The sequence below is a fragment of the Musca vetustissima genome, unplaced genomic scaffold, assembly GCF_032173495.1.
Source record: "Musca vetustissima isolate MV318-11 ecotype Yass unplaced genomic scaffold, APGP_CSIRO_Mvet_v1 utg150046, whole genome shotgun sequence".
NCBI lineage: Eukaryota > Metazoa > Arthropoda > Insecta > Diptera > Muscidae > Musca > Musca vetustissima.
This window is the reverse complement of record NW_026877203.1, coordinates 1,578-10,583: the sequence shown is the minus strand read 5'-3', so window position 1 is coordinate 10,583 and position 9,006 is coordinate 1,578. Positions and strand designations below refer to the sequence as shown.

Here is a 9,006-nt window from a genome sequence, read left to right as displayed (position 1 = left end):
ATGAGAAATCTACATTTAATAACGTAAAATGGAAAATTGTTCATAAATTTGTGTGACCAAATACTTTCATATGATTTCGTATATTCAATTAGATTATATGTTATTTCAAAAACAGATAATTTCTGTATTATATCACATTCTTGTTAATAATAAAACCTTTGATTTAAAAATACAAACTTAAAAGCTACTTTCAATGAACATAACAAAACACAGAGTCTTAAAGTGTGTTAAAAATTCCTTATGTAAAATTATCTGTTCCTATTGGACGTTTTTCCTATAAACATGTCTGTTTCAATATATTAGGCACGCAAATCTCTACAAAATCAGATGAAATATACACTAGATGTCAGTCTAGTAATAAACTATAAATAAAACTACAAGGATAACGCCTATATATGGTATAAGAGCATGTTCGAAAGTTACCATTTGTACTAAATTGCACATTTGTCGAGTATTATAAACAAATTTCGCCAATGGTGCTTTCACCGGTATTAATAGTGAAAAGCTTTAAATTCAAAAGCTTTTTGTGCCATCCAGATATCCTGTGGAACACACATTATACATCAAAAGTTTCGTATATATCCTAAAGCATGTTAATATTAAAGAACTTACCTTAGCTTCGTATAGTTTGTCAAAGTTACACTCGTAATACCAAAATCTATACAAAAATATCATAACCAATTCTCTTTAAAATCAACCACAAGCCCAATTCACATAAAAATATGACTTCACTCCTTTCAGTCATAATTCAATAACAACAACAAATGATCTTAAAATAACATTTCAATTTATTTTCAAAATAAATGTAAATATGGTTGTAAAAAACAATTTTTCTTTTATTTCTAATATGAAATCTCTAAGACATTTCTTTCGTTTGGAACATATTGGTGATCTTAAAATTTTCTACAAGAAAAAAATTAACATAAGGAAATGCACGTCTGGTTCAAACTATAATTTTTATATTTTTTCGAACACTTTATAAGCGGATTGACAACTTAATCATATGTGTGTATTTCTTCTACGAAGAATTTACTTAAGAGCAGCAACAGCTTTTTGGGCAGCATCATCCAAATCTGTGGCAGTTTGTATAGCCAAACCAGAATTTTTCAAAATTTTGCGAGCTTCATCAACATTGGTACCTTCCAGACGTACAACCAAGGGAACATTCAAATTCAATTTCTTGGAAGCAGCCACAACACCATTGGCAATTGTTGCACAATTGACAATACCACCGAAAACATTCACCAAAATGCCTTTAACTTTAGGATCTGAGGTTAAGATTTCGAAGGCTTTCAAGACTTGATCTTCCTTGACACCGCCGCCAACATCAAGGAAATTAGCTGGGTCACCACCATTCAATTTGATGATATCCATGGTGGCCATAGCTAGACCAGCACCATTTACCAAACAACCAATGTTACCATCCATGGCAACATAGTTGAGATTGTGTTTGGCTGCCTCAATTTCGCGAGGATCAGATTCCTCCTCACTTATGTCCATGGCAAAAATTTCCTTTTGTCTATACTGGGCATTATCGTCAAAATTAAGCTTGGCATCTACGGAGATAACCTCACCGTTATCAGTCTCAGCTAGGGGATTAATTTCAATTTGTACTGCATCAACAGCCTTAAATAGTGTATAGAGTTTTTGTATTTCCTGAGCACATGTTTCAATGCATTTTCCTTTGAATTCTAAGAATTTTGCAACTTTTTCTAAAGTTTCCTGAGCGATGGGCTTATCAATGTCCAAAGGAATTGTAAGAATTTTCTCGGGAGTTTCTTCGGCGACAGCTTCAATATCAACACCACCAGCTGGGGAAGCAATGAGCACGGGACCATTGTGTTCACGATCCAATAAAATGCAAAGATATGTTTCACGTACAATATTAACACTGCGTGCAACCATGACCTTCTTGACCGTAATACCAGATTTGGGCGTTTGTTTGGTAATTAAACGATTACCAATCATTTTCTTTGTCAAATCGAGAACTTCATCTTTTCTGAAAGGAAGAAGAAGAAATAAATACATAAATATTTTGAATTAGTTTTTAATAAAATTTTAAAAAAAAATTTTAGTTAATAAATTAATTTCTTTAACTGAAAAAATAAATACATATATGGAACGAACTAATTTTATGAAAGGTTTACAATTCCGTACCATATTTTAAAAACGATGTCTAATCGCCATAAAAACTTAAGCGGAAATCTTCCAATTTGCGTGAAGTAAAACAACATGCCAATAAAATAGAAGTCGGATCATATCCCGCATGAAAGAAATATGAAGATATCCTTTGGCAAAAATGAACAAGGGATATGAGGCAGGCTCTGAATATGAGGGTTAATTTCGATATAATTCCGACCAATATTTGGGTAATGCTGAACGATTGCTTCGTTCTCTGATTATTTAAATCCAAACCGCTAAATACTCCATGACTATAGAAATTACAACCAATAGTAGACGGATAGGTAAGCCACATACAATTATTGATTTAACGGCCCTGCAAAGACCAGCCATCGAGCCACAGTAGTTTATGGATACCTTCTGAAGAATCAAAATATAACGGGATTAAATAAAAGTTTATTGAGGCGTTCTTGAGAATCGAAAAATATTGAAAGTTTTCCGGATTACTTTAACAAAACAAATACAGAAACATTCTTTAAACAAAAGAAAATTCACCGAAATATTATCTTTGTTGTTTTTGTTCTTTCAGCGGAAGATGTCTAAAGTTCAGTAGACATAGATAACAAACCAAAATTAAAATATATTTTACTCTGATTCAGCAATACAATGACGATTAACACATCCATTATGGCAGCAACTTTATCAGAATGTTTACTTGCCAATGGCTATCGGAAAATTTTCATTCAGATTACATTAAAATATGTTCAGCAGGGGTTATTTTCCTATTTGTTACAAAGAAGATACCTGCATTAGTGTTTTTAATTTTTCCTACAAGAATAGATCCCTTAAGGATGTGAAACAACAGATCATTGCTTTCCTTATTCGGTGTGGGAAAATTTAATAGTATCCCGAACTTCTAACACATTCAATTTATCCCTGAACAAAGAGTTCAGATCCGAAATCACTAGATACATCCTACCACAGATTTTTGTATACACCTATTATCAGAAAACAATTTGATTAACAACATTACACATGCAATATACTTACTTTGTGGTTATGTGTACACCGCCTTTGAAACCATTATCGAAAGTACCCTTGCCACGACCACCAGCCAAAATTTGGGCCTTAACAACATATTCAGGGCATTCTAAGAAAAATATTTAAAATGTAATAAATTTTTTTTAAATTCACGTATCTATTATAAATTCACATCACATACCAAATTGCTTCAAGACATCAGCATCTTTGCCTGAGTTATCCAACACCTTAAATTGTTGTATGGCCACATTGTATTTCTGTAGCAAGTCTTTACTTTGGAACTCCAATAAATTCAAATGACGAACCTGTTGCAGGGCTGTGATCTACATAATTTTGTTAATAAACATGAATATTTTTATATTCCATATGTTAATAGTAAAACATATAATAATAAAAATAATAACTAACCTTTTTGTTGAGTGTATTACGCAGGGTATGGGCAGCAATGTTAATCATGTTTATTTTGTTATTGTTGTACTACAAATGTTGTCAATCAGATACTCCGTATTTTGTTTTTTGCAAGTTATTGATAATCTGTTTTATTAACAATAACTCTATGCAAAAAGAACTTTGAACTCTTTTAATGGAAAAGAAAAAAAAAGTCGGCTCAACTTGTTATCATCAGCCGGTCTCAACAGATTATGCATACATATGTTTACTCGATTTTTATTGGTGTAATCGATTAATATATTTTAGGTTCGATAATAACGGACAATTGTAGGCGAATAGCTTCAAACGGTCAATTTGAATAAAAAACTTGTAGAAAATACATTTACCATCAAAAAATTCAAAGAGATCCGATTGAGATGTCAGTGCTGATAGAAAAAATTTCAGCCACGGAGCTACAATCGTGTGGTTGTTTCCCGTACACAAAAATTGGGAAAATATCGAAAGTTCAATTATTAGAGGAAGTTTAATCTAACAGAGCAAAAGTTAATCAGTAAGGAAATTAGTAAAGTTGGAGTAAGTACTTTATTTGGTGCACTATTTACCTAAAATCGGACGAAAATATATATGGTAGTTACATCTAAATCTGAACCAATTCAACGAAACTTACCAGAGATTAACTTTATATTAACTTCAGTACATTGTGTGTGTCAATTGGACTAACTTAAGTGCACTATTTACATAAAATCGGAAAAAATATATATGGGAACTATAACTAAATCTGAACAGATTTTCACGAAACTTAGCACATATCGTTCTAGACTTAATTCAATCGAAAGATATATATATATAGGGACTTTTTTGTACCATTTACAGTAAATGTTTCATAGACCTCTTTCCAAACTTTCCAAGAAAAAATCGAAAAGTTGCTTTAGTTTTGGCCAAGCAGAAACTGGGTCAATATAGAATATTTTTTATTTCAAATCAAATTTTGCATTTATATACTTTTTTTTAATGAATAAACTACCTATTTATTTTTGAAAAAAACTTTCACTATAACTTTATTTTCAAAAAAAGTAGCAGGTCATTTATTCAAATTACAATTTCAGTTGCTTTAGTTTTGGCCACAAGTATATATCATCAATAATCACATATCATTCCCATGATCACATAATCATTCGCAAACACTATGACCTCTATGCCGCCAGGTGGATTTTGATCAGATCCGAAATTTCCTTGGGGAAACTCCCTGATTAACTTCCCGCATCGCGTCTTCGATTTCCTATACCTTTCCTATTTCCTATTTTTGTTTCTCAAGAGAGAAAATTGCTAAAAGTAACCGAACAACATCCAGTAAAGAAATTGTATCGACACAACAAACCCTTTATTAGAATATATCAGTCTGGCCACACTTTAAAAATATGTGTGTTCCCGTACACAAAAATTAACAGACACTTTGAAATACTTTAGATTTTCTCTGGAAAACGAATATTTAACAGCTGCGTATAATTTGTGCTCGATAGTGTATACACTACTTAAGGAGTAACTACATCTGCCGCCGTTGTTTTACTAGAGTCCCCGCCCCTGTAAACATTTATCGATTTTCTTCCACCGATGTTTCATATTAGTCGATAAATCTTCTAGTTGACAGTCGACAGAATCTCGACGCATAGAAAATTATGTTTATTTTAGTATGTGTTTTAATTAATTAGACAATAACAAACAAATTTAGATAGGTCATAATCGCACACTTGCACCCACCATGAATGAAACAAACGAAACTAAAATGGAACCCAACTACATATTTGACGATGTACCTCGAATTTCTCCACTAATAACGGTCAGCTGCTGTCTGGCCATGTCCGTGCTATATGTGTCCAGTTTATATATATGGAACAATAAACATAATCGTGATCATCCAGCAACGGTCAAGCGGCGTTTCCTCAGTGTTACGGTGGTGATGCTAATCACTCCCATATTTGTATATAAATTTTCGTCCAAGGAACTATTAGAGAAGATACCATTTTATGAGTTGTTGGGTTTGAGGTGGCATGGTCTACTCATGGCCATTGTTATACCTTATCTGTTGACAATGTTGTTGTTTTTGGGGCCATTGTGTGTGGAATTGCAAAACGATACAATGAAAGTGTTTATGGGTAAGTGTGAGGGAGGATGTGGTACATAATGGAATGAGTATTTAAAATTTGTTCTTCTTTTTTTAGATATCAATTTCTGGAAAAGTTCCTTTAAAAATATCCTGTGGATACGTAATCACATAATGGCTCCATTAAGTGAAGAATTTGTATTTCGTGCCTGCATGATGCCACTAATCTTACAAAGTTTTTCGCCCGTCACAGCTGTGTTCATTACACCATTATTTTTTGGTGTTGCTCATGTTCATCACATAGTCGAGAGATTAAGTATGGGCATGGAATTTACAACAGCTTTAATTATCTCAAGTAAGTTGTAGGGGCAAACTATAACCTTAACCTATGATATACAATATTTTAATTGCCATAAGATCGTGACCTTTTGGGGTAAATTAGAGATTTGTAATACGAAACCAACGGATTTTCTATCTGTGAAATAGAAACTGAAATTTGTTTTGTTTTTTCTTTCTTTTCAGTATCCCAACTAACCTATACCACCCTCTTTGGTTTCTACTCTGCCTATCTTTTCCTGCGTACAGGACATTTTGTGGCCCCCTTTTTGGTACATGCCTTCTGTAATCATATGGGATTGCCAGATATACAAGAACTCTGGCAACAACACCTATGGAAACGTATTATTTTAATCGTATGCTATTTTGTTGGTTTCATTGCGTGGATATTTGTCTTACCCATTGCAACACAACCAACTCTGTATGCCAACAATATCTTCTGGCCTTACTAGCTGTCCTCGGTAGCACACAATTAATTAGCCATAAAGACTGTTTTATATTTGCAAATGCAAGGACAATGGTGAAGCAAACAAAGTCTTCAGCTAACTACATAGAATATTAAGTTTAAAATTACAGTAATAATTTACTAATTTTAAATTATTAGTTTTATTACTAACAATATTTAGTTAATCTTAATCCATTTATTTTGTAAAAAATAATAGTCTCACATGTTTGTTTATTTTTTAACTGAATGTACCCTTGTGTGTTTGTGTTTTATTTTACATATTTATTCGCCTTTCAATGTGGATTCCAGTTCATTGTTGGCCTTCATTTCTTTAATGATGTCCAGACCTCCAACAAGTTCACCTTTGACATATACTTGAGGATAGGTGGGCCAATCGGAATATGTTTTAAGACCTTGGCGGACTTCTTCGTCGGTTAAAATGTCGAATGTTTCATAGGGAAGTCTGAAAGAAGTAAAATAAAAGTGTCATTAAATAAATATCGATTAGGGGTAATTTTGTAAAAAAATATATTTTTCTTGTTGAAGAATATGTCGTGGTGGTGGTAAGTAATGCCTCCCACAGAATACGAAAACAGTTGCCAGGCTCAATATTTTTATACTCTTCACCTCGATGTGAACATTAAAAATTGTAAATAGATCAGAACATTCATATGTTGACTTATAATGGACCTATACATAATAAATTTCTTATCTGAATCACTTTTATTCTACTTACGCATAACAAGTAGTTAGATTGAAAATTTTGCTGGATCTTCAAAATAAGGAAAACCCAAAAACGTGGGCTATTTATTGCAAAAAAAATGCCTAATAAAAGCCACTATGGCTACTGCATATGGAGGACATATCAAAATATGGTCATATATTTACCAATTATTTTATTGCGATCAAGAATATGCTCTGCTTTAGAACCTGCAAGAATCTTCTATTCTTCGAAAGTTATGTATTTTATGAATTTCAAAAGTGCTACCACTTTTTGAGTACGGGTAACGAAAAGTCAAATTTAATATTGAATCCAGCTTTCATGGAAGGTATAAAATTGGAATGAATTTGCAATGTTCCAGTTTATAGAAATACTAATTTCCACAGTGGTCGATCCGACCTAAGGAACACGGAAATAATTTCTTTACAATGACCTCCTTGGTCGTGTGGAATTGAAGTTGTATTAGAAAAAATGGTAATCAATATTGTTTAAATTTAGACCAAAGGTCAATTAGACACTACTGATTATGTATACGAAACATATTGTTGTTTTTCTTGCATGAGGGCAAAATGATTGTACCGATTCAGCCAATCATTATTTGTTAATGCTTTAACACGTTCTTGCGGTGAGAAAATTTAATTTTCCGCAACATTCATATTTTTTTCAAGAACTGTTTTATAGAGTGTATTTTTCTTTTTTGGAACTGAAAATTAGTTGGTTTAAGCTTGGCTTCTTATTTATGACAAAAGAACAAAGTATATTTGATCAATATACTTATGGACCATTTAGTAATCTAAAACATAGTTCAGTTAACTTTTTCCAGACATACCCAGTTTCATTGATTATAGCTATCAGTTGTTTGGAGAAGCCACAACGGGGAGCATTACGATCACCCTTCATGAAAATCATCAATGGGGCTTTATTAATCAGGGCCTTCAACCGTTCCTCCAGAGGCTGATCACTTGTAGCGGATGCACCCAATTGTTTACATTTTGCACTAAGCGATGGTATATCTACGCCATCAACACGATCTACTGCGGTACCTTTGGTGAAAAATATTACAGTGGGTACTGCCTCAATCTACATAATTACAAAAAAATCACACATATTAACATTTTATAGATTCTTTACCATATTACACATTTACATACCTGATGTTTCATCGCAACTTCAGGATATTCTTCGGCGGTAATTGTTATAAATTGTAATTTATCTCCCAATAATTTGCTCAAATCTTCTAGTACATCCAAAACCTGTTTGCATTGTTCTGCCCATTCTGCCGAAAATAATACCACTGATGTCTTGTCGGCACTGTGGAGTATTTTTTTTTTTCAAAACCATTCAAAAGATAAAATTGTCATTAATGATTATTTCATCATTTCCGATTGCCAAATAAACATACCCAATCAGTTGTTTGTACTCTTCTTCAGATTTAATTACAGTTACCGGCATATTGAGTTTTATATTTTTTTTATATTTGCAGAGTTTTTAATTTTTATATATATAATTTATTGTTTTGCAAATGAGTGTGTGGATGGTTCGTGATATTTCTTTGGATGGGTCAAATGCAAATGTCAAAACATTTTAGGTTAGAATATTACAGGGTTGCCAATGCACATTATTATTGGGTTGATTTTGATATTAAAAATTATGGGGAAATGTCTATCTTGTCTGGTCCAGGACTGAAAAAATTTACTATGTAATAATTATAATTATTACAAGGTAGGGCATAGCTACCATATGATTAATTTTTTTCCCAAAATACACAGTTTATGTATGTGTGTTTGTTGCTTTGAATACCACATAAAATAAATTTATGTATTCAAATTTAATTGAAATGATAATTATTTT

General features: G+C 32.4%; 3 protein-coding genes across 3 annotated transcripts; 1 reads left to right on the top strand and 2 right to left on the bottom strand.

The window, feature by feature from the left end:
* Positions 1-1,016: 1,016 nt before the first annotated feature.
* LOC133321792 (succinate--CoA ligase [GDP-forming] subunit beta, mitochondrial-like) lies at positions 1,017-3,690 on the bottom strand. Its single transcript, XM_061530866.1, has 4 exons — positions 3,571-3,690; positions 3,344-3,485; positions 3,172-3,271; positions 1,017-1,999 (listed from the first exon to the last, which is right to left on the bottom strand). The coding sequence occupies exons 1-4, from the start codon at positions 3,616-3,618 to the stop codon at positions 1,030-1,032; spliced, it is 1,260 nt and encodes a 419-aa protein (XP_061386850.1). The 5' UTR covers positions 3,619-3,690; the 3' UTR covers positions 1,017-1,029.
* A 1,621-nt stretch (positions 3,691-5,311) lies between these two features.
* Positions 5,312-6,452, top strand: LOC133321794 (CAAX prenyl protease 2-like). The gene is made up of 3 exons (XM_061530868.1): positions 5,312-5,705; positions 5,772-6,008; positions 6,176-6,452. The coding sequence occupies exons 1-3, from the start codon at positions 5,312-5,314 to the stop codon at positions 6,439-6,441; spliced, it is 897 nt and encodes a 298-aa protein (XP_061386852.1). The 3' UTR covers positions 6,442-6,452.
* A 262-nt stretch (positions 6,453-6,714) lies between these two features.
* On the bottom strand, positions 6,715-8,642 carry LOC133321793 (glutaredoxin 3-like). Its single transcript, XM_061530867.1, has 4 exons — positions 8,558-8,642; positions 8,307-8,466; positions 7,985-8,235; positions 6,715-6,897 (listed from the first exon to the last, which is right to left on the bottom strand). The coding sequence occupies exons 1-4, from the start codon at positions 8,605-8,607 to the stop codon at positions 6,717-6,719; spliced, it is 642 nt and encodes a 213-aa protein (XP_061386851.1). The 5' UTR covers positions 8,608-8,642; the 3' UTR covers positions 6,715-6,716.
* Positions 8,643-9,006: the final 364 nt, after the last annotated feature.